General features: G+C 45.7%; 1 protein-coding gene across 11 annotated transcripts in view; it reads right to left on the reverse strand.

Annotated features, from left to right (window-relative positions):
* Nucleotides 1–23916, reverse strand: part of MYCBP2 (MYC binding protein 2) — a 432876-nt gene that overhangs the window by 122278 nt on the left and 286682 nt on the right. For 9 of the 11 annotated variants that reach the window (XM_039512057.1, XM_039512052.1, XM_039512042.1 and 6 more), the window contains 3 exons: nucleotides 18462–18559; nucleotides 6903–7019; nucleotides 5938–6078 (listed from right to left, as the gene is read on the reverse strand). In XM_039512057.1, coding sequence (XP_039367991.1) covers nucleotides 5938–6078; nucleotides 6903–7019; nucleotides 18462–18559 — 356 coding nt within the window. The remainder of the gene's footprint in view (nucleotides 1–5937; nucleotides 6079–6902; nucleotides 7020–18461; nucleotides 18560–23916) is intronic. The other 2 variants (XM_039512192.1, XM_039512444.1) reach the window with 1 other exon arrangement.

Genomic DNA, 23916 nt, shown 5'->3' on the forward strand with positions numbered 1-23916 from the left:
CTTCCTCCTCACTAGTAATGATTTTATAGACCTCAATCATATCCCCCTTAGTTGTCTCTTTTCCAAGCTGAAAAGTCTCAGTCTTATTAATCTCTCCCCATATGGAAGCCGTTCCATACCCCTAATAATTTTTGTTGCCCTTTTCTGAACCTTTTCCAATTTCAAAATATATTTTGAGAGAAGGGGCGACCACATCTGCATGCAGTATTCAAGATGTGATTGTACCATGGATTTACATAGAGGTAATATGATATTTTCTGTCTTATTAGCTATCCCTTTCTTAATGATTCCCAACATTGTTAGCTTTTTTGACTGCTGCTGCACATTGAGAGGATGTTTTCAGAGAGTTATCCACAATGACTCCAAGATCATCATCTTGAGTGGTAACAGCTAATTTAGACCCCATGATTTTAGATGTACAGTTGGGATTGTTTTCCAATGCTCATTACTTTGCATTTATCAACACTGAATTTCATCTGCCATTTTGACAGGTTTCAGAGTGGTAGCCGTGTTAGTCTGTATCAGCAAAAACAACATGGAGTCCTTGTGACACCTTAGAGACTAACATTTATTTGGGCACAAGCTTTGGTGGGCTAGAGCCCACTTCATCAGATGAATGAAGTGAAAAATACAGATGAAGTGGGCTCTAGCCCACGAAAGCTTATGTCCAAATAAATTTGTTAGTCTCTAGACTCCTTGTTGTATCTGCCATTTTGTTGCCCAGTCACCCAGTTTCGAGAGATCCTTTTGTAGCTGTTCGCAGACTGCCTGGGATGTAACTATCTTGAGTAGGCTTGTATCATCTGCACATTTTGCCACCTCACTGTTTACCCCCTTTTCCAGATCATTTATGAATATGTTGAATAGGACTGGTTCCAGTACAGACCCCTGGGGGACACCATTATTTACCGCTCTCCATTCTGAAAACTGACCATTTATTCCTACTCTGTTTCCTATTTTTTAATCAGTTGCCAATCCACGAGAGTATCTTTCCTCTTTATCCCATTACAGCTTAGGCTTTCTGAAAATCTAAGTACACTATATCCACTGGATCCCCCTTGTCCACATGCTTGTTGACTCCCTCAAACAATTCTATAGTAGATTGGTGAGATATGATTTCCCTTTACAAAAACCACGTTGACTCTTCCCCAACAAATTATGTTCGTCTATGTGTCTGACAATTTTGTTCTTTACTATAGTTTGCCCGGTACTGAAGTCAGATTTACCGGCCTGTAATTGCCAGGATCACCGCTGGAGCCCTTTTTAAAAATTGGCATCACATTAGCTATCCTCCACTCATTTGGCACCGAAGCTGATTTAAATGATAGGTTACAGACTACAGTTAACAGTTATGCTATTTCACATTTGAGTTTCTTCAGAACTCTTGGATGAATACCATCTGGTCCTGGTGACTTGTTATTGTTTAGTTTATCTTGTTCCAAAGCCTCCTCTAATGACACCTCAATCTGTGACAGTTCCTCAGATTTGTCACCTAAAAAGAATGGCTCAGGTTTGGGAATCTCCCTCACATCCTCAGCCATGAAGACTGATGCAAAGAATTTATTTAGTTTCTCCACAATGGCCTTATCATCCTTCAGTGCTCCTTTAGCATCTTAACCATCCAGTGGCCCCACTGGTTGTTTAACAGGCTTCCTGCTTCTGATGTACTTAAAAACATTTTTTGCTATTACTTTTTGAGTCTTTGGCTAGCTGTTCTTCAAATTTTTGGCCTTCTTAATTATATTTTTACACTTCATTTTCCAGAGTTTATGCTCCTTTTATTTACCTCACTAGGATTTAACTTTCAGTTTTTATATAGGCATCAAAGATATTTTGTGGACTGCCCTGTTACTTTTTGTCTTGCCTTTTTAATATAGTTGTGTTTTCTAGTGCCTTCTCCAAAAATTGGTCTCTTCCCTTTGTCTTCATTACTTGAGCCTAGATGCATATTGGCTGGATTTTTGTCACCATTCCCAACAGGCCTTTTAAAAAGTTTAAAGCTCTCCTTGTCAGGTTAGCCAAACAATGTCCAAAGATGCTCTTCCTAGTATTTGATAGATGGAGCCCATCCCAGCACAGGAGCCCTCTTTCCTGGAACATGAGCTTGTTGTTGAAGAAGCCAAAGCCCTCTCACCGACACCACCTGCGTAGTCACACATTTACTTCCATGATTCAACAGTCCCACCCCAAGCCTTTTCCTTCAACAGGGAGCATGGACAAGACCACCACTTGCACCCCAAACTCTCTTATCCTTCTTCCCAGAGCCACAAAGTCTGCAGTGACCCACTCTAGGTCATTCTTGGTAGTATGGTTGCTGCCCACGTGAATAAGTAGGAAGGGGTAGCGGTCTGAGGGCTTGATGAGTCTCGGCAGACTCTGTGTCACATGTTCAGTGCAGACATAGTGGAGAGCCTGTCCTGGGGTAGACCGGTTCTAGTAGTTAGAGAGTCTAGAGTATCTCCAATGAAATCTATTTGCTAAAGGTGTGGATTTTCCAAGGTTGGTGCATAGGCCCATGGATTGAAACAGGGCTAGGACCTTCTTGGCTGCCAACTGTTGTGAGGTGGCCCTTGAGGAGCCAATCGTTCAGACAGAGAAAGACTGCTATATCCCTCTGATGCCATGACTAACAAGAAGATCTTTGTAAAGACCCATGGTGCTACAGAGGTTGAAGGGAAGGAACCAATACCGATAATGTTCTCTGCCTATGCCAAAGCACAGGAAGTATTTATGGGAGGGGTGCATAGCAACATGAAAATACGCATCCTGAAGATCAAGGGCAACAAATGAATTGCTCTAATTCTGGGGTGGGATTACTGTAGTCAGAGTCACCATCCTGAAATGCTGTGAAAAAATGTAGGTATTCAGGTTTCTGCGGTCCAAGATTGGCCTCCAGTCACTGTTTCTTTTGGGGACCTTCTTCTGACAAATGTTGGGAGAACTAGCTCTGTTGTATCCAGACACAGGCGGGAACAGACTCCTGCTTTAAGAGACCCTCTGAGAGGGGTCCATGCAGAGGGAGGAAGAGGAGTGTTGGGGAAAGAATGGAGACCTCCCTACCTGTGAATTCCTTTTGACAACCTAGACAGGTGTCACAAACACCCCCCTCCTGTGGATCTGCTGATCAAACCCATCATCCCACCCCATCTCCCTTCGGGCGCCACTATCCACTTTATTTCTTGGGAACTTATCAGATATGCGAATCCTAAAGATGGTGTCTACAAGATTAAAATCGACTGCATAGGAAAGTGGTGGTGTGGTATTAACACCTCATCATAGGAGGAGGAGGACTTGTGTGATGGAAACATCTCTTCCATTGGTAGCTGTTGTTCCTCCTATACTACTACTTGTGTTAGGGAGACATGATACCAGTGCCAGTGGTGGTTATGGCACCGACAGGTATTCCAAAAATGGCCTCTTCCGATCCCCATAAGAGGGTCAGAAATTCCAATAGCCTCATAGTGCTGCCAGGTAAGGGAAGGGACCCCGGGGTATTCATGTTCTGAATGCCTGGGGCATCTTCTGGGTTCTAATGGGGTACACCTCCTGGGGTACACTTCAAGAGGCATAGGGTGGTAAGGCAGTGAATTAAAGCTTTGCAACAAAATTTCTGAGTCCAAAGGGCAAGACCCCTAGGTATTGGTGCTGGGGCCAGTAACGGAGGCCAAGAAGGTGATAGACAAACTGAAGGATGGATCGGTACTGGAAGGTTGGCTCCTTCTGTCAGGTGTAAGGGGTTGAAGACTGAGAGCGTAGCAGTACTGGAGGGAAGAGTTTCTTCGTGGCCCTTCAGGGAGGACTCTGGGTCCTCGGAGATGAACTGATTTTCCTGAGAGAGGAGTCTCATGAGGGTGTTAGAGGGTTATGGTAGTGGATAGTCAGGACTGGGAGTGGTACTGGACCCTAGGTGGGGACAGTAACCAAGCTGGCATCGAAGATGTCACCAAAGCGGCCATTAACGCCATATCTCTGTGCTCTGAATGCATACAACCCCAAAGAGAATAGTACTGGAGAGGGAGCAGAGGTTCAATAAGAGCTCCAAGGGAATGTCAATATTAGTGCCTTAGCCTTTTTGAAGCCTTTCATTTTAGCACAGTCTCAATGCCTGGAAGATGCCACAGACAATACTGGGGATGGTACCTCATGGTGCTTCTTACTGGTAGACTTACTGGGGTGGAACATCATCTTAGGTGGTATTGATGCCTTGGCATTGGGGTTTGTTGAAATCTTAATGGTATCTATTACTGGACATGACATCTCCCTGTAGTCAATTCTAAGTGGTGACTTATACCGTCTTCTGGACTTGCTTTCAGGGGAATGAGGCACTCTTTTCTTATAGTGCGCTGTCTGAGGCAGCCTTGGTCACATATACAGCCTGAGAGGATGAGGCCAAAGTAGGGGGGAATTGGGACCCTGTGGCCCTTAGGGAACATTCCAACATCACTCTTCTTTCTTTGAGAAACCTGCTTTTAAACCTCATGCCAACCTTGCACATGGACGGGATGTTTGAATGTCTGAGACACCAGTGACAGCTGGAGTGTCTGTTGCTCCAGGGGAAACATCTAAAGCAAGTCTGGAAAGGTTTGAATTCTGGGGCCTTTGGCATACCCCCGAAGTTAGGCCACTGAGCAAAGTGACTGTCCTAGCTGGACATTAGGGGGAGAAGTGGCAACATACCCCGCCCCCCAAGCCAGAACTATATTAACAAAGTAAAAACTAAATACTAAAGTAAAATAAAGGCAAGAGAAGAAGCTTCTAGGAAGCAGTGGACACCACAGTTGCTTCGTCTCAAGCTGCAGGCATCTGAGAAGGTACAGAAGTGGCAGCAGGGCCTCTCCTCCCTATAAACTCTCGCTCTGGAGCTCAAGGTTTTATGCACAGGAACGGATACTGCTAATTTAAATCTCCAACTGAGAGCACCCAGGCGAGTGCACATTCTACAGTGGCGCCCGCAGGGACATATACTCGAAGAAGACAGTGTGTTTCCAGATACTTCCATTGATGTGATTTCTATTCGGAAAGATCCCAAAATAAAGGTGGTGTTCTGTCATCCTATGATTTTATTGGCAAGAAGGAAAAATCTAAAGGTTTTGGTTTCATGATGTTACTGATGTATACATTTAGATACTATGAAGCAAGAGAAGGCATTGTCTACTTTCAAGTTCTAGTGCTTGTGACTTTCTTCTTAAAGCTACACATCTACATTTTGCTTAGTACTATTATAAATTCATTAGCATGATTTTTTTTCCTGAAACTTTGGGAAAAATCTTTTGATGGCAAGAAATTGCTGGCTAATGTGAAGACAACTGTGAAATCCACAGAGACTGATCAATGAAAAATTAGTAGAACCTAAAGAGCATTCCAACAGTGTAAAATTTTTACTCCCAGTAACACCACTATTTCACCTGAGATGGCTTATCAATTGTATGTATTGCCATAAAATGGGTGTAATAATATTCTGAAAAAGATTAAAAGGACTCAAACATGAAATGAGAAACTCCCCCCCTCATCTATAAAACAAATAAATATTAAGCTAATGTGTGCAAATCAGAGCCTCAATGGGCAGTGTTATGAATCATTAAGTTTAAGACTTGTATAAAAAACAATTGGTGCAGACAACATACTCTCTAATATGATTGATCTTCTGTGCACAATTATAGTCATGGTCCCTGCTTTGTTGTTTCTTTCTTTTTTGGGGGGGGGGAGGGAGGAGGGAGAACAGAGGGGAGGCTGAGAATGTTTAGCATAAAGGGCCTTAACCTTTCTACACTCCACCCTCATTACACAATAGCCCTGAAGAATTCAAACAAATATAAGGCAATATGTAGTACAGTGTGGTTTACCTCAGGACTGAACAGTTGCAGCCTTAATTAAAGAAAACCTTGTAATGAGGACAGAGTGTACTGCTAGTATTCTTCAAAGGCACCTTTTACTTACATCAACAGGGACCAGAAGGCTCTTGCCAAGATGCTGGTTAAAAGAGAGGCACCAGGCTTCAGTGTAACCATTCATGTTAGGAACATACTTCTTTATTGTTTCATCATTCAGTCTCAGCCATACACCATCATCATTGTGGATCTATGGGAAACAAGCAACAAAAACGAGCCATGCCTTCCTGCAACTAATACATAGCTAGCAAGGACTAAAAGATTTCAGACCAGGCAGACAATGGTAACATTAGAGATAAGCTCTTTGCTATTATGGTAAGAGACATGGAAAGATAGGGAAGAGTGTTGGGGAATTTAAAGCAGCAAAGAATGCCAAAGCAGTATGAAGAATATGTTTTAAAAACCTAAGTCACTTGTACTAGGCAGCGAAAATAAAAAGAAACACTAGAAAAATTCATTAAGAATTAACGTCAGGCCTTGCCTCATAAAAATTATTTCTCCCCACCTTTCACTTTTATGTTACATCAGCAGCACCTTGGCTTTTATAACTTCAATTAAATATGAAGTTACATTATAAGGACGGTACATGCACAATTACTCACAATGTGATGATCTTTCAGAAATGTAAATGAAAGATTCATGAAAATACTTTCTTCAACTTAAAAATTTTAATGTAGTGTTTAATATATATATTAAATGTTAGAACAGCCAATCCCTAGAGATACCATAGCAAATGTTTAACATGAGCTTTTACTATTACTACTCCACTTCTTCAGACTGCAGTCTCAAAGTTTGTTGTAGGAGTCTTAAAAAAAGTAAATAAATAAAAATAAGTAAAATGACATCTTGAAAAACTGGACTGATGTAAAATACAAAAATGTAAATATTTGATGCACATTTGTTTAAATTACAGATAAGTCAACATCTATACATGAAAATTAGATCATTTATTTACATAGATTATTTACATCTTCACCCCCTTTTTTTTTCAATCAGCAGTTTCTTATGAATTACCTCGTCAATAAAAGTGATGGCTCCATTGACTTTCACTATGCCTATTTGCTCACTCTGAAGGGAAGGGTGGCTACGGATACGAAGCCCTGCACTGTCCTTGGTCACAAATTTGCGAACCTAAGAAAGGCAAAGGCAGACAGTAAGGCAGAAAAAAATTGGAAGAGAATTCTCAAGAGTATACAGAAATAGGTTCAACAGATTCTGAAATGTTACAGAGATGAGATGGCAGTCTCAACAGTTTGTTGCTAGTTTCCCATAGCTGCTGTATAAAGCTTCTGTTTTTATTTATAATGGATAAAAAAAATCTTATAGCAAAACTATGCTCAACTAAAAAATATCTATTATACGAACATAAGAACATCAGAAATTTCTTTGAAATATCTTCACTTTTATTTCTTTAACGTTTCAATGTTATTTTTTTAAATAGGTCCATAAACAGCAATAACTGTACAGCACAAGATCACCATAGTTTCTATTTGGTGGAGCATCTCAACATTACAGCTTTGGTGAAATATTGTTTCTAATTGATATTTGTCAAAATTTGGCTAGATAATGTTTCAAACACCAATCTGAAGCCAGTAGCTACCCCTCATTGTATCTGTGCAGTAACCATCCAGTTGCTTATCCCTTCCTCATAACAAGTTTACATCAGGCCCTCCTTATTGCTGTTTTGATTTGCAATAGTCCCTATTGCACCCAAATCTTCTTACTGTCATTCTTCTCCCATCCTACCTCAATATCAGATTTCTGCCCTATGCTGGGTGAATTTAAACTCTTGAAGCTTAGTGGTTTAAGATATATACATAGTCTAAGGAATATGTGTTCTTCCACACTCTTGCAATCTATATTTTAAAAAAGACGGTTACTCACCGTAGTAACTGTTGTTCTTCGAGATGTGTTGCTCCTATCCATTCCAGTTAGGTGTGCGTGCACGGCTCTTCGGAACATTTTTACCCTAGCAACTCCAGCGGGCCGGCTGGGCGCCCCCTGGAGTGGCACCACCATGGCGCTGAATATATACCCCAGCCGGCCCGTCCGCTCCTCAGTTCCTTCTTGCCGGCTACTCCAACAGTGGGGAAGGAGGGTGGGTCTGGAATGGATAGGAGCAACACATCTCGAAGAACAACAGTTACTACGGTGAGTAACCGTCTTTTTTTCTTCGAGTGATTGCTCCTATGCATTCCAGTTAGGTCATTCCCAAGCCTTACCTAGGCGGTGGGGTCGGAGTGAGACGTGGCAGAGAGCAAGACTGCGGAGCCGAAGGCTGCATCGTCTCTAGATTGCTGCACCAACGCGTAGTGGGAAGCGAAAGTGTGTACAGAAGACCAGGTGGCCGATCTACAGATGTCCTGGATGGGGACATGGGCCAGGAAGGTGGCCGACGAGGCGTGCGCCCTCGTCGAGTAAGCGGTGAGGCGGCATGGTGGCACGCGAGCAAGCTCGTAGCATGTCCGGATACATGCCGTTACCCAGGAGGAAATCCGCTGTGAGGAGACCGGCTCGCCTTTCATGCGGTCGGCAACTGCTACAAACAGCTGTGGCGAACGCCGGAAGCGCTTCGTACGCTCGATATAAAAAGCGAGGGCCCTGCGGACGTCGAGGGTGTGAAGCTGCTGCTTGCGAGGTGAGGTGTGTGGCTTCGGGAAGAAGACCGGGAGGAAGATCTCCTGATTGAGGTGGAAGGGCGACACCACCTTAGGGAAGAAGGCCGGGTGAGGCCGCAGCTGGCACCTTGTCTCCGTGGAATACGGTGTATGGTGGGCTAACCGTTAATGCACGGAGCTCAGAAACTCGTCTTGCCGATATAATCGCGACTAGGAAGGCTGTCTTCCAGGAGAGGTAGAGCAGAGAGCACGTGGCCAGAGGCTCGAAGGGCGGTCCCATAAGCTTGGCCAGAACGAGATTTAAATCCCAGGTCGGGGAAGGACGCCGCACCGGCGGGTACAAGCGGTCCAGGCCTTTAAGGAAGCGGGAAACCATCTGGTTGGAGAAGATGGACCGACCTCCCATGGATGGGCGAAAGGCGGACACGGCTGCTAGGTGCACCTTCAAGGAGGAGACCGCAAGACCTTGCTCCTTAAGGTACCAGAGGTAGTCCAGGATTGTAGGGATAGGGACTACGAAGGGATTGAGGCTGCGTTGGTCACACCAGAGCGCGAAACGCTTCCATTTCGCGAGGTAGGTGGAGCAAGTGGAAGACTTTCTGCTCTCTAGCAGGACTTGCTGTACTGCCGCCGAGCAGTCCCTCTCTGCGTGGGTCAACCACGCAGGCACCAAGCTGTAAGATGGAGGGACTGCAGGTTCGGATGGCGGAGTCTGCCGAAGTCCTGCGTGATGAGGTCACAACGGAAAGGTCATGGGATCCTGAATGGAGAGCTCAAGCAGCAGAGTGTACCAATGCTGCCTCGGCCAGGCCGGAGCGACGAGTATAAGGTGGGCCCTGTCCCTCCGAAGCTTGAGCAGCACCCGGTGTATGAGCGGGAAAGGAGGGAAGGCGTAGAGGAGGTGGTCCGTCCAGGTGCGTCCGACAGGGAGCCTGGAGAGCGACCCTGGTACGAACAAAACTGGTGGCACTTCCTGTTCTCCTTGGAGGCAAACAGGTCTATCTGGGGAAACCCCCACCTCCGGAAAATTGTGTGCAACCACATCTGGGCGGAGGGACCACTCATGGGAGAGGAATGACCTGCTGAGATGGTCGGCCAGCGTGTTCTGCGCTCCTGGAAGAAAGGACGCTTCCAGGCGAATCGAGTGGGTCACGCAGAAGTCCCACAGGAGCATCGCTTCCTTGCAGAGCGGGGAGGAGCGGGCTCCACCTTACTTGTTCACATAGAACATCGCCGTCGTGTTGTCCGTGAACACCGCCACGCATCGGCCTTGCAGACAGGCGCGGAAGGTGTGGCACGCCAAGTGGATTGCTCGCAGCTCCCTGACGTTGATGTGGAGGGAGAGCTCCTGGGGCGACCAGAGACCCTGGGTGTGAAGGTCGCCCAGGTGGGCCCCCCATCCCAACGCCAAGGCATCCGTGGTGAGGGTGACGGATGGGTGAGGGGGGCGGAACGGAACTCCTGCACACACAACCTGTGGGTCCAGCCACCAGTTGAGGGAGTTGAGGGTCGGTTTCGTGACTGTGACTACCATGTCTATGGAGTCGCGGAGCGGGCGGTATACTGACGTCAGCCAGGATTGAAATGGGCGAAGGCGCAGTCTCGTGTGCGCGGTGACGAACGTGCAGGATGCCATGTGACCCAGGAGGCGTAGGCAGGACCGAACTGTTGTAGTGGGAAAGGTGTTCAGGTCTCGGATGATGGAGACCATCGTCTGGTGCCGAGGTCGAGGGAGGCAGGCCCTGGCCAGCGTGGAGTCGAGGACCGCTCCGATGAACTCCACTCTCTGCGATGGAGTCAAAGAGGACTTCTCGGCATTGACGAGAAGGCCCAGTACCCGAAACAGGGATAGTATTTCGGACATTTGATCTGCTACCAGTTGTCGGGATGGTCCGCGAACCAGCCAGTCGTCGAGATACGGGTAGACGTGAATGCGACGACGGCGGAGGTCTGCAGCAACTACTGCCATGCACTTGGTGAAGACCCTTGGCGCGGTGGACAGGCCGAAGGGCAGCACCGCAAACTGGTAGTGTGCGCTGTTGACCACGAACCGCAGGTAGCGTCGATGGGGAGGGTAAATCGCGATATGGAAGTACGCGTCCTTCATATCGAGGGCGGCAAACCAGTCTCCCGGATCCAGGGTTCCCCAGGGTTACCATGCGAAACTTGAGCTTGACCAGGTACTTGCTGAGCTCTCGGAGGTCTAGTATAGGTCGTAGACCTCCCTTCGCCTTGGGGATGAGAAAATATCGGGAATAAAATCCCCTGCCACGCATATCGTGTGGCACCTCCTCTATGGCACCCAAGCTCAACAGAGTCTCGACCTCTTGTAAGAGGAATTGCTCGTGAGAGGGGTCCCTGAAGAGGGACGGGGAGGGTGGGGGGGGAGGGTGGGGGCGAAATAAACTGAAGGCGATACCCGTGCTGGATAGTATGAAGTACCCAGTTGTCCGTCGTTATTCGGGACCACGCCGGGAGGAAGTGAGAAAGGCGGTTGCAAAATAAACGGGAAGGATCCGGGGAAGAGACTGATGGGCCGTCCTCGGGATTCCCGTCAAAACGCCTGCTTGGGCCCTTGCGGGGCCTTGGACGACGCCTGGGCCTGGTTGCGCTTGTTGCCGGATGGTTGACGGCGGTTTAGACCTTTTCGCCGACTATTATACGGCCGCGATCTGGCCTGGGTAAAAGGCCGGTAGGGCTGTTGTTGTCGGAATGACCGCCTCTGGGTAGCCGGTGTGTGCATACCCAGAGTGCGAATAGCGATACGACCATCCTTGAGGGTCTGAATCCTGGAGTCCGTTTTCTCCGAGAACAGACCGTGAGTCTCAAAGGGGAGGTCCTGTAGGGTATATTGCACCTCCGGCGGCAAGGTGGAGGACTGCAGCCAGGAGATGCGCCGCATGGTCACTCCTGAGGCCAAAGTTCTGGCCCCTGAGTCCGCCGAGTCCAGAGCAGCCTGGATGGAGGACCGGGAGGCTTTCCTGCCCTCTTCGATGAGAGCGGAGAACTCCTGTCGGGAAGCCGTTGGGATCAGCTCTGAGAACTTAGTCAGGGACACGAAAATGTCGAAGGTGTAACGAGCTAGGAGGGCCAACTGGTTGGCAATCCGGAGCTGGAGACCCACTGCCGAATACACCTTTCGGCCCAACAGGTCCATGCGCCTGGCGTCTTTGGACTTTGGCGCCAGGGCTGGCTGTCCATGCCTCTCGCAGTCATTAACAGACTGCACTACGAGGGAGTCTGGAGTGGGGTGGGTGTACAAATACTCGTATCCGGTGGGGGGGGGCTGAGTATTTTCGTTCGACACCCCGTGCGGTAGGAGGGACGGACACCGGTTTACTGCCAGATGGTAGTGGCATTCTTCTGGATGGTCCTGATGAACGGGAGGGCCACCCACAGCGGGGCCTCGGCTCCGATCACGTTGGTCACCGGGTCGTCGTCCTCCGGGACCTCCGCCACCGGGAGATCAATAGCCTTCGCCACCCTGCGAAGAAGGTCCTGATGGGCCCGCAAGTCAATCGGAGGAGGGTCCGTCGTAGAGGACCCCGCCACCGCCTCATCCGGTGAGGAAGATGAGGACAGAGTCTGGACCACCACATCTGCCAGTGGTTGCTCAGGAGGGTGGGGAGCTGTATCGTGCCCCGGATGCTCTGCGGGACCAGGTGGCGAGAGGGCCTCACCCGGTGGTGATGGGGGAGGCCTGGTCACTGTGGCTTCTGGCACCCTGTGTTCAATACCCGCGGGACGCGGGGGGAAAGGGTGCCCTTGGGGCTCGTGGTAGGCCCAGGCGACCCAAAAACCCCACTGCTGTGGTCCAAGGTCCTGGTTCTGGGTGCCAGTCCGGAGATCCCTTCCACTGCCCGCCTGAGAGGCGACTGACGGCTGACGCGAAGGCCACGGGGGGGCAGAGGCGCTGATGGAGTGCGCCGTGGAAGGTGGCAGCTTGTCCCCGGACGGTACCGAGGATCGGTGCCGACCGTCGCGGTGCCAGGATGGAGATCGGGACCGTCGATTGCCTCGGTACCGGGAGCATGACCGCGACCTCGATCGACGGTGACGGGAGCGGCTTCGGGAGTCGCAGTGCCGAAAACGGTACCGGGAGCCAGACCTCCTCCGGTACCGGCGGTCCGGTGACTGGGACCGGGAGCGTCGCCGGGAGTGCGACCAGTACCGTGATGCTGAGCGGTACCGGGACTGCGACCGGTGCCAAGACGGGGAGCGGTACCGAGACGTTGATCGGTGCCGGGATCGGGATCGGCGTGACGGCGACCGTTTCCTGGATCGGGACCGGGACCGAGACTTGGAGCGCCGTCTATCCCGTCTGTCAGGGGTCGGAGGCCGCATCAGTGCCGGCTTGCCCACCGTCTGAACAGCCCGCACCGGCGGTGCCGGGGGCCGGAGGCTCGGTGCCTCTGTTAGCTCGATAAGCTCTCTCGCTGTCGAGAAAGTCTCGGGCGTGGACGGGAGATGCAGCTCGACCGCGGTTGGCACCGGGGAGGTACCGGACTCGACGGCTCTTGAGGTGCCGGAGTCAACGGAACCGTGCACGGCTTGTGCACTACCATAGCCGGTGCCGGAGGTGCCGGTGATGGCTGGGTAAGCTGTCCCGGAGCATGAGGCTTAGAAGCCGAGTGCGCCGTCTTCCGCTTCCTCGGTGGAGAGAGGGAACAGTGCCGGGATGTCGGTGCCGGCTGCGAAGTCCGAGCAGTGTCAGTACCGGGGCGGCTCGGTGCCGCTGGTGCGCTGCGCGCCAAGGACGATTTCGGTGCCGCTGGGGACGGCGCGGGAGGTTGAAGTGCCACCTCCGTAAGGAGCTGCTTGAGGCGAGAGTCCCGCTCCTTTCTGGTGCGCGGCTTAAACGCCGTGCAGATCGGGCACTTATCTGTCCTGTGAGATTCCCCGAGGCAGCGCAGGCAGGAGTCGTGCGGGTCGCCAACGGGCACGTGCCGCTGGCAAGCCGCACAGGGCTTAAACCCCGGTGCCTCGGGCATGAGCCCGCACCGGTTGTGGAAGAAGAGGGGCTAAACCCCCCTAATTCCCTTACTATACTATATCTAACTAAACTTATTCAACTAATCTAACTACTAAACTAAGTTAACCAACTATGAACACTGAAGAAATGGAGAAACGCTAGGGATGTGGAGGTAAGGGAGCACTCCACTGTTCCAACTGGCCGTCACGGGCGGTAAGAAGGAACTGAGGAGCGGACGGGCCGGCTGGGGTATATATTCAGCGCCATGGCGGCGCCACTCCAGGGGGCGCCCAGCCGGCCTGCCGGAGTTGCTAGGGTAAAAATGTTCCGAAGAGCCGTGCACGCACGGCGCGCACACCTAACTGGAATGCATAGGAGCAATCACTCGAAGAAGAACTAAGTTTTCCAGCATCAACAACTTTTCATGTAAAAACTGACAATACTGTAACACAAAAACTTTACTGGTCCTTTGAATCATGTTGATAAGAAAAAAAAGTATTCAAGATATTGAAGCCTTCTGAAGTGCATTAATCCTCTTTTCAAAAGAAACTATATTAAGTTCCTAAAAGAATTTGTAACGCTTTTTACAAACATTTTCATTTGAAAAAATCCTTATAGAAAATAGTAATAAATTAAAGCAAAATATGATCTTTACATCTTTTCTGTACATCTATTTACTTCAAGATACTATATTTGGCATTTTGTTGATATTAGCAATCCTCTCCCTCAAGGGATATAAAGAAAGCTCTCTCTTCCAGCAGGCAGCACAAAGGCCATGTCTACACTACTAGCTAAATCGGCACTGCTGCGCAGCGGTGTCAATTTGGCGAGTCTAGTGAAGACATGCTAAGTCAATGGGAGAGCGTTCTCCTGTTGATGTCTGTACTCCACCTCCCCAAGGGACCGAACCTATGTCAACAGGAGACGCTCGGTGTAGACACTGCTGTAAGTTGACCCAAGTTGTATTTCTCTTAACACCACTGATCTTTATAAAATGCACAGTGTTAATTCACTACTGATAGCATCCCCAATTTGTTGCCAAAGCTATGGGAACTAGGATTGCTGTATTAGCACCCAAAAAGTGAAGGAGTGCAACAATTCAAATGGTGGAAGGGTAAAATCTTGGAATTACAGATTTTAGTTCCAGGTAGACACAATCTATGATGTATTTAACACTATGGCTCAGAGATATGCAGGTGACTGAGGAGAGGTTGTTTTCCCTGCAGCAGCCAATTTCAGGATTTCTAACTGTAGTTAGAAGTAGATGAGGTTTAGAACTGTTGACAGACTAAAGGAACTACAATATACTACAGATTAGAAGGCTCCACTGATTCAGCAATGACCTCCTCTTTGCCCATGATGCCAGCCACAATGCTCTGTTAGTCTCCTACTCTCCCCATTCTGCCCCCTATGTACTGAATGTCCTCTACATCAACCAGTGGTCAAGCCAGAGCTCTTCTCTTAATTTAAAAAGTTATTTCTAACCAGTCACTTCTTCCATGGAGCCCACAAGAAGTGAACCAAATAAAATATTCCAATAATCCCTTCTTCCCTCCATCCAAAAAATCCTCAAATCTTCCTTCAACTTACTGTGGTGTCTACTCTCCCATCTACTTACCTTATGTTTCTCCTTCCAGTGCAGTACCAGAGTCGATGGGAGAGCGATCTGCAATTGATTTAGTGGGTCTTCAATAGACCCACTAAATCAACCCCTGCAGCATCGATACCTGGGTAAGTGTAGACATGCCCTGAGCTTCCAAATGGAGCCCACCATCTGTCTGTTTCCATTATATCATCTCCATTTTGTGTCTAGTACAGTGTCAGGCACATCGTCGATTCATTGAGTTTTGTTGCACATTGATTCCAAGCCATATCCTCAAGTATGACAGTTTTTGCTTGTTTTGTAAAAAGGTGTTAGAAATATTTTGATGTTTTGTCCAAAACAGCTCTAGGTTTCCTAAGCCAAAGATGCTTATGTGCTCATGAAAAACAGGTCTGGACTGCGAATCAATCCCTACCTACAAGTATGTTCTGATCATCAAGTTTAACTGTTCTCAAACTAATATCTGGACTATTTTTGGAGAACCATGGCCTCCTACTCAAGTATGTGGCAACAAATATCAATATGTTTATACAACCTTTGGAAATAAATGAGTTTGGGGGCAAACAGCATTTGAGGTGTCCACACCTGTCACAGTGTACCATCCACTGCCAGAGCCCTGCTGTTACTCATTCTAGAAAAGTATTTTCCTGACTTTCTGTTTGGGGCTAATACAAACAGGTCTACCAGAGGTTTCTGCAGCATGGAGGATATCCAGTAGAAGGTCTTATTGTTCAGGCTACAATTCCCCTTAACTTATGAGCTCCCTCTAGGTGTGACACAGTTAGCATAAGAAGTTTTTCTGCTGATGAGGAGAATTTCCTTGCTTCCAATATTAGAGACTGACTTCTTATTCCTCTTTTCTAGTATCCTACATGAGTGCACAATCATCTAAATATGTTACTGTACCAGTTAGGCTGCCCTCAGATCCAGTTAGTTACTGATACTTGTCTTCTCATGGTTGCGCCAAACATACTGAAGCAGGATCCACAGGTTGCATCTGTCCTTACGGATTCCCTTGATGGAATGTAGTGTGGAATTTCTTGCCTATTCAATTACTCTGATTACCACCACAATCATAGAAAAGAGGTACTTGTTTTGAGTATCCATATGGTCCAGGACTGGATGAAACGGACACAACCTTCACTAACGAAGATTTAGAATAGAAATCTGGACCTTCCATTTTAAATACTAGAAAAGGAAAAATGAATTCAGAATCATGTTCTGTCACCCGTGTTTCAATCTCTTTGGGGTTCAGGTACATTTAGGATTAGTCACGTTGGCTAAGAAATTGGAAGATTCCATAGCTTTTCTGCTTCCAGTTCTTTACTGTTAATTAGACCAAGCAAGGTTTCCACTGAGAATGGAATGTTTTGTCCAAAATAAATCTCCAGATTTCCTCAACCCAAAAGGGTGATATGCTCATGAAAAACAAGTCTGGACTGTGAATCAATCCCTATACAGAAAGGATGCATCCCTATATAGATTAGTATGCTTTACTACTGTCAGCACCCTGTAATCAGTCCTTTCCTTCTGCAACCTCTTGCAGTCTTTTTTGTAAGTTTTATTCCTTTCTAAAGAAACCCTTGACTCTGTCTAAATGAGAGACAAGTGTCTCTCTTCAGCTGAAATGAAGAAATTAAATTCTCCCAGTGGCAGGGTCATGAAGACTGATAAAAGGGCCTGCATTTGCAACTAAAGACGTTTCATGCACTTGTTGAACGCTTGGCAAACCATTACTTTGGTCAGATTGCCTAATGTCTTTAGAACCATGTAAAAGATGGAGGACATCCCAAAACAAAATGCTAAAATGAAGATGTATAAAGGCTTCTCTCTGTGGCACATAAAATGTGAGGAGGAGCACATATGTAAATTTCTGGGGCTGTCTTGGTGGATTTCAATTCTGCAGAATCTGCCTCACTGGATCCAAGATGAAGTCCAGAGCAAGTTCTTTGGATATAAGTTTTAGCAACCATTTGTTAAAAATGATCCATGACAACAGCAAGGGTCATTCCCTACCCCATTGGGTATCTAGAACAGTTGCTTTTTTCCGCTCACTCTTCTCTCTCTGAATTGCTTATCTCCAGTGCACTTCACAACATGGCAGATGCTGGAATTTCTTTAGCTAGATTGGTATCCACATTTGTATTTGCAGCCACAAGTATAACATTACACCAGAAATAATGGAATACTTAAGAGTTCATGGATGTGATGGCAGCGGCGGGTCCAGGCGCATGCCTGGGGCGGCAAGCCGTGGGCTGTGTGTGCGCGCGTGCCCTGCTGGTCCCTGTGAGGGGGGCAGTCAGGGAGCCTTCGGCGGCATGCCTGCTAGAGGTCAGCCGGTCCTGAGGATTTGGTGGCAGGTACACCGAATCCGTGGGACCGGTGGACCTCCTGCAGGCATACCACCGAATCCGCGGGACCGGGGACCTCCCATAGGCAAGCCGCCAAAGGCAGCGTGCCTGCCGTACTTGGGGCGGCAAAAAAGCAAGAGCCGCCCCTGTGTGATGAGGAGAAAGATAAGTGGGATGGGGAAAAAAAGGAGGAAAGAAGGAGGGGAGCATGGTAGGCAGGTGAAATGACAGAGAAGACACTGAAGGAAGAAGGATAGAGAAGTAGCAAACAACCAATCAGCATAGGAGAACGAACATTTGTGTAAAAGCTGTAGAGCAGTCTGAGGACATCAGTGGATGTAGGTTCCTGCTGTAAGTGCTTCTGCACTGGCTGGCTCACATCTCTGGCTAGTTCCAACCTGACGTTCTCTTTTTCCCGAGCTCACAAGGGTGTGTGTGTGTGTGTGTGCGCGCGCGAGATTTCCAAATCTTATGTGAGCACGTGTAGAGGGTTGGCCAGTAAGGGAAAGTAAAACATTGCAGATAGGGTAACTTTAAAAATGGGGCTTGGGGAAGAAATAATTTAGAGGAGAAGAAATAGAGAAAATGTGAGAGGAGGTAGAGAACACAATTCAGAGAGAGGGAAACAGACAAATATAAGATTTATTTCCAGTGACAGAGAAGAGAGGATTACTAAAAAATAAATGTGGAAGTCTCTCTAAATTCTTGTGTGTCTCATATAAATCATAGTGCTGAATAAAAAAAATTACCATTCCTTTGGTTAACTGTCTCAGTGCTGTGGAATGACAGGCGTGGAGTCACTAATGATCTGCATGCTTGGGTGTCAAACCACATGGAAGCCAGTTACTGCATGAGTTTGCAATTTGAGGAAAAGAGTTTAACTAGAAACACATTGAAATTCCCCTTTTTTTTATGTGTGGGCATTCAGTACATAAAGGTGACCTGCAAATAATCTAGTTTAGAATTACCATTTTAACACACCAAAATGTACAAAGAATCCAAGTTATTTGGATTCTTAGCTCTCCAAACCTTGTTTGGTTGAGGTTCTGCTTTTGGTTTGACAAGCTGTGTTCCAGGTGGTATCATCCCTTTTGGAGGGTCTTTTACTTTTACTTCTAATCCAGCATCTGTAAATAAACAAGAGTTAAAAATGAAGAAGTTAAAGAAAAAAAGACCATTTTAAGGGGATAGAGTTCCACAAGAGATTAATTATCCATCATTATTGGCATGGTTAGGTACTATACTATTAAATGTTATGTTGCTCAGTCAACATAAAATTACTACTGAAGGTTCAATGCAGCATAGATTGCCTCAGGATATGAATACTTAGTGTGCTCAATTGGCTAAATAAACCAGCTGAATTTTTTTTTTTATTCCTTGGTTGAGAGGAAGGGGAAAAAAAAAGGGGGAATGGAGGGGCGGGGGGGAGGAAGAGAAATGTTTCTCAGAACTAAAGTTAATAGACACAGTATATCTAGCAGTCCCACCCTGTAGATTGGTCTTCCCCATGTAGTTCTGAGATTAATTCAGCAGGGCCGACCTCCTTTCATAACTACCAGACCAGTGAAAGCCTACCAAAATTGGCTATCCTGAAGCTGTACTAATATTAAAAACAAGTGTACTAAGACACTACAAATATAATTATCTACAAGCAAGGAAAGAGAATTTGCAATCTGTCACAGGGTGACTAGCTCCTTTAAGAAGTAATAGGTCCAGGCCCACCTATGATTCCCTCTGTTCTCCTCCCAGATGGGGAAAATCATCAGATACAGGACAGGCATGTCATGTGGCTAAATCAAGGTGGAGATAAGAGAGAAGCCTCTAGAGACTGAGAGCCAGAGGGGGAGGAGAGAGGGCAGACAGCTTGGAAAGGAGACTGTCTGTCTATCAGCACAGCCCCTGTTGGAAGGCTGTGGGCTGCTGAACCAAGAGGAGATTGGTTAAACAGGGCTAGAACCTGGCTACTTATGGGCTGGGGGAAGCTGGCCTTAAATCATAGTATAGGCCCCAAAAAGGTTGTGGGACTCCTGAACCAAGGAGAAGAGACTTTGCCCAAGTCATAGCACAGGCTCCCAAAAAGAAGAAGAATTTGGAACTGAGGGGACAAAAAGTCTGTATTCTGAAAAAGACAAAATAAATAAGACCCCACAAAGAATATTTGAGTACTTAAGTATTCTGGCCTGTGAACAAGTTATTTCAAGAACCTCAGAAGCTGAGGGTGAGGTGCCTGCAGGACCATACCATGGTACAAGGTGTGTGCGCCATGGGATGGCACCAGGCCAGACAATCTGAATGAGATTCCAGTTGCAGATTGGTAATTGAATTGGAGTAAGCTTGAAGGCCATGCTTTTAAGAATCTATTAATATGAGGATCTTCTGAGAGGAATTATCTGGGTTGCAGCCCAATGAAGAGCTCTCACCGACACCTTGTACAGAGGCCAGCCCCTAGACTACACTGCAGAAATTGGAGCAATTGGTAAATATCAGATTTCTGATGGTTAATCTCTTCATATTAGGTATTTATCTGGCTCACATTATGTCAGTACCCAGCCCGGGCAAGCTAATGATCCAACCAACAAAACTGGTGATACATTCTGGTCACGTGCCACCTGAGGCATGTTGTGCATATGCTAGGAAGAATAAGATTGCTCTCAAGAATCTGAATGCATCACAATTTAGAATGTATTTATCCTCATCACCCCTGAGAGTTAGAGAAGTATTATCATACCCATTATATAGATGGGCAGCTGAGGCACAAAGAGACTAAGTAAATTGCCCAAAATCACACAGAAAATCTACTGATTCCCAAGTACTTACTACCTTCTCCATATATCCTTTACATCTTAGTACTGACCTTTCTCATCAACAATCTGCCAAATTCAGTTTTGGATGGATTTGGATGCATTATAGGTCCTTGATTTATGAGAGTGGTTCTCAACCAGGGGTATGTGTACCCCTGGGGATATGCAGAAGTCTTCTAGGGGTTACATCAACTCAGCTAGATATTTGCTCACCTTTACAACAGGCTACATAAAAAGCACTGGCGAAGTCATTGAAAACTAAAATTTCATACAATGAGTTGTTTTATACTGTTCTATATATGCTGAAATATAAGTACAATATTTATATTCAAATGTATTTATTTTATAATGATATGGTAAAAATGAGAAAGTAAGCAATTTTTCAGTAATAGCGTGTTGTAACACTTTTGTATTTTTATGTCTGATTTTGTAAACCAGCAGTTTTTACGTGAGGTGAAACTTGGTGGTAAACAAGACAAATCATACCCCTGAAAGGGATACAGTAGTCTGGAAAGATTGGGAGTCACTAGTTTAGGACATCTGGGCTTTACCAGGACCCGTGTTCTTATTTTAATTAGATTTTAAAACTATTGCCTTGTTGGTCAGCTTGGTACAGTTAGTATTACTGAAAACTGCTGAGATTTATTTCTTGCGATAATCTTGGTAGCAGTAGATTAAAGGAAATGGATACAGAAACAAAACATTATTCCTCAAGTGACCTGAATTCTGAGTTCCCAGAGTAGAATTTCTTACTCTTTGTCAAGAATATGACAGAGCTCTATCTGATATTTCCATGGCATACATTATCTCATCATATACATGCTCTTCTTGGTATACAGTAGCATTCCCAAGTGCACTGAAGACTGAGGACTCCAGGAAACTCTTCTCGTAAACTATGTTATCATGGGTGATCTCAGTGGTCAGTTTCATTGTGATCTTAGTGGGCTGTTCCTGGACCTTGCTTTAATTAAGGAAAGAATACTTCTGGTCCAGAAGAGTGCTAACTGGGTCATCAGCACTTTCATGAAAACTCTGGAGGTAGAGAAGAACACAAACTAAAGTACCTTGCATTGATACTACATCATATTTAGATAGGCTTCATCCAGTCTACTGATATGAACTCCTTTAAGCAAAATTGTTGCCACTATGTCATCCAATGAAGCCATGTGAAACTTCACGTTTCACATGTTTATTAGGAAATTCTAGAATAGAGCATTCTTGTGATGTGGAACAACTTGGAGGACCAGGATTCATTCTGATTACCAGCTACTGATTTATCTCCTTGTAGTTCTGATATATCTCCTTGTTCCCATTCCTGTCTCAAAGCAGAGCGAGAGAGAGAGAAGCTCGCTAGGACTCTGGTGCCCAACTACCAGTCTGAGGTCTCCATTCTAGAAGAGGAGCAAGAGCCCATAGCTCCTTAGTGGGTCTTGTAATTTGTCTAGTTCTGCATGGCCTTGTCTGAGCTGGGATAGACACAGAAGAACCTACGAAAGGTCACTTCAGCCTCTACCATATCCTTGTCTCCTTTTCTGCTTCAGAGAAGGAAAAGGAAAATATGAATAGCTTAGGAGGCACTCTCCAGTTCAGCTGGTAGTACTTTAGTCAGGTGAGGAAGAAGGAAGAACAGAAGTAGTGAGGGGGAAAAAAAAGAAAAAAACGAGTGGGGTAGAAAGGCATGTGATCCCAAGATAAGCTAAAAAAAGGGCAAAAAGCTCAGGGAAGCACTCTAAGGGGTTGTTTCTAATATGGAGGCACAACATTTTGGTGGGCTATGAGTCACCCTGCAAGGTTCAACTGTGAATTCCTGTCTCTCCAAAGGCCCATACACTGAGAGGAATTGGCCACACATGCTTTGGCTTAAGAAAATAGTTGCTGACTGTATGAACTATTTGCTAAGGTCTTCATTAGTGGGAGAGACACTGTTCTCAGAGCTCACATAACCTGCATTTCTTTTAGTGTAATTGAGAATTTTTTTTTTAAAAAGAGATCAGTTTGGAATCTCAAATCAGCAAAAGAATCTCTTTAAACAGACTTAAAAATACCAATTACATCTTAAAAAGAGTTCATGTACATACTAAGTCTCCATGACTGTGCACATCTTCAATGAATCAATTTGCTGATTCCCACTCTCACCAAATTCAAGCCTCTCCTCATTTTTATGGTTCTCCATAATGTCATCCGTGTTTACATTTCTACCCTTATCTTCTCCTAGAACTCCTTCTCTCTTTTCTGCCTGTTTCCTTCCCCCAAACCCATTTCCACACTTCTTTTTTGCTGTACTTTTGAGCCTGAAATAACACATTCACGATTATATACCAACCAACTACTCTCCCCCTAAACAGACTACTAAATTCACCTATTATGAGAAGTATTCAGGTTCTAATGGCTAAGGCTCTTTATTTTTTCCTTGAAAATGTGCCACTTCCCCAAAAAATTGAACAAAACATCAAGTTTAATAGGGCAGCGTGAAATTTTAGACACATTTTAATGAGCAGGATCCACCTAACAGTGCTTTATCAAGTTCTAGCAGTGTTTCAGTTCATACTTGTAGAAACACGGCATTTCTATTCTCATTTTAGTTTGTTGGGTCACTTTTTAAATCTCCAAGCATTAAAACACAACCAATTTTAATTAAAAAAAAACTTCTTCGACGTTCTACAATAGATATTTCATTCAGTTGTACTAGGCTGTATAGATCTGATTCTCTCAATACTAATGTAGGAAGTACTGGAAGGTTATTTTACACTACTTTAAAGAATTTTGCAATTGGTTGGCTGATAAAAACCACCATTCTGCTCCATGCAGTCAGGCAGCTCCTAGGGACTACTCACGTCAGTGTTTTCCAAGCTCCATGCTTCTAGTACAGTGGCAAAAACCAGTCATATGCAAGATGAGCATTCACTTGGTCTAGCTCAGATAAGCATTTACAATGATGCTTAATGGGTGCACAATATATTTCTTTCTTAATGTTGTACTTGATATTTTGTGACAAATTTACATAGTCACATGCAGATCTCTTAAAAAAATGTTGCAGTTGAAATATTCTGCATGATCAAAAACAGCAAAAAACCAAAGTTCAACCTGTGATTATACCAAGAGAAGAAATTCTGAAGACTGGCCCTGAGCCTGCCAGATGTTGCATCATAAATACCTACCAAATTAGTTTACATAATTACTTAATAAATACACCCCTAACGGTTCTTATACCAGTAGAAACATGACAATTTGCCATTTTTAGCAGATACACTCCATACACAATCCTAGACATATGAATAGGAACCCAGCAGAGTTCACGCTGGTGGTAATGAAAAACTTGCAAATTTTATCTAATATAGACATATTCCCTTCAACTTCTGTAGTATTTCCATGTAGACTTCCCTATACTTTAGCTACAAGACATACCTTGAATACTACTATAATTTTTATTTAGTTATGTAAGACAACTGGCAAGTACTTTTTAAGTACTACCAACAGGTATGTGTCCAGGTACATTAGAATTCAAAATTTTGAATGGCATATTACCATATGTAAATGTTTCCACCAAATAAAGAAAACTTTTTTTAATCTTGTTGCATACCATTTTACAACCATAAAGCAGGTTGCAGCAGACTCAAGACATTTCTTCTCACACACTACTAGTGACTACATGTAGCTTTTACAATCATCTGGAATACTACAGG

Source organism: Mauremys reevesii, linkage group 1 (assembly GCF_016161935.1).
Source record: "Mauremys reevesii isolate NIE-2019 linkage group 1, ASM1616193v1, whole genome shotgun sequence".
In the NCBI taxonomy this organism is placed as follows: domain Eukaryota; kingdom Metazoa; phylum Chordata; order Testudines; family Geoemydidae; genus Mauremys; species Mauremys reevesii.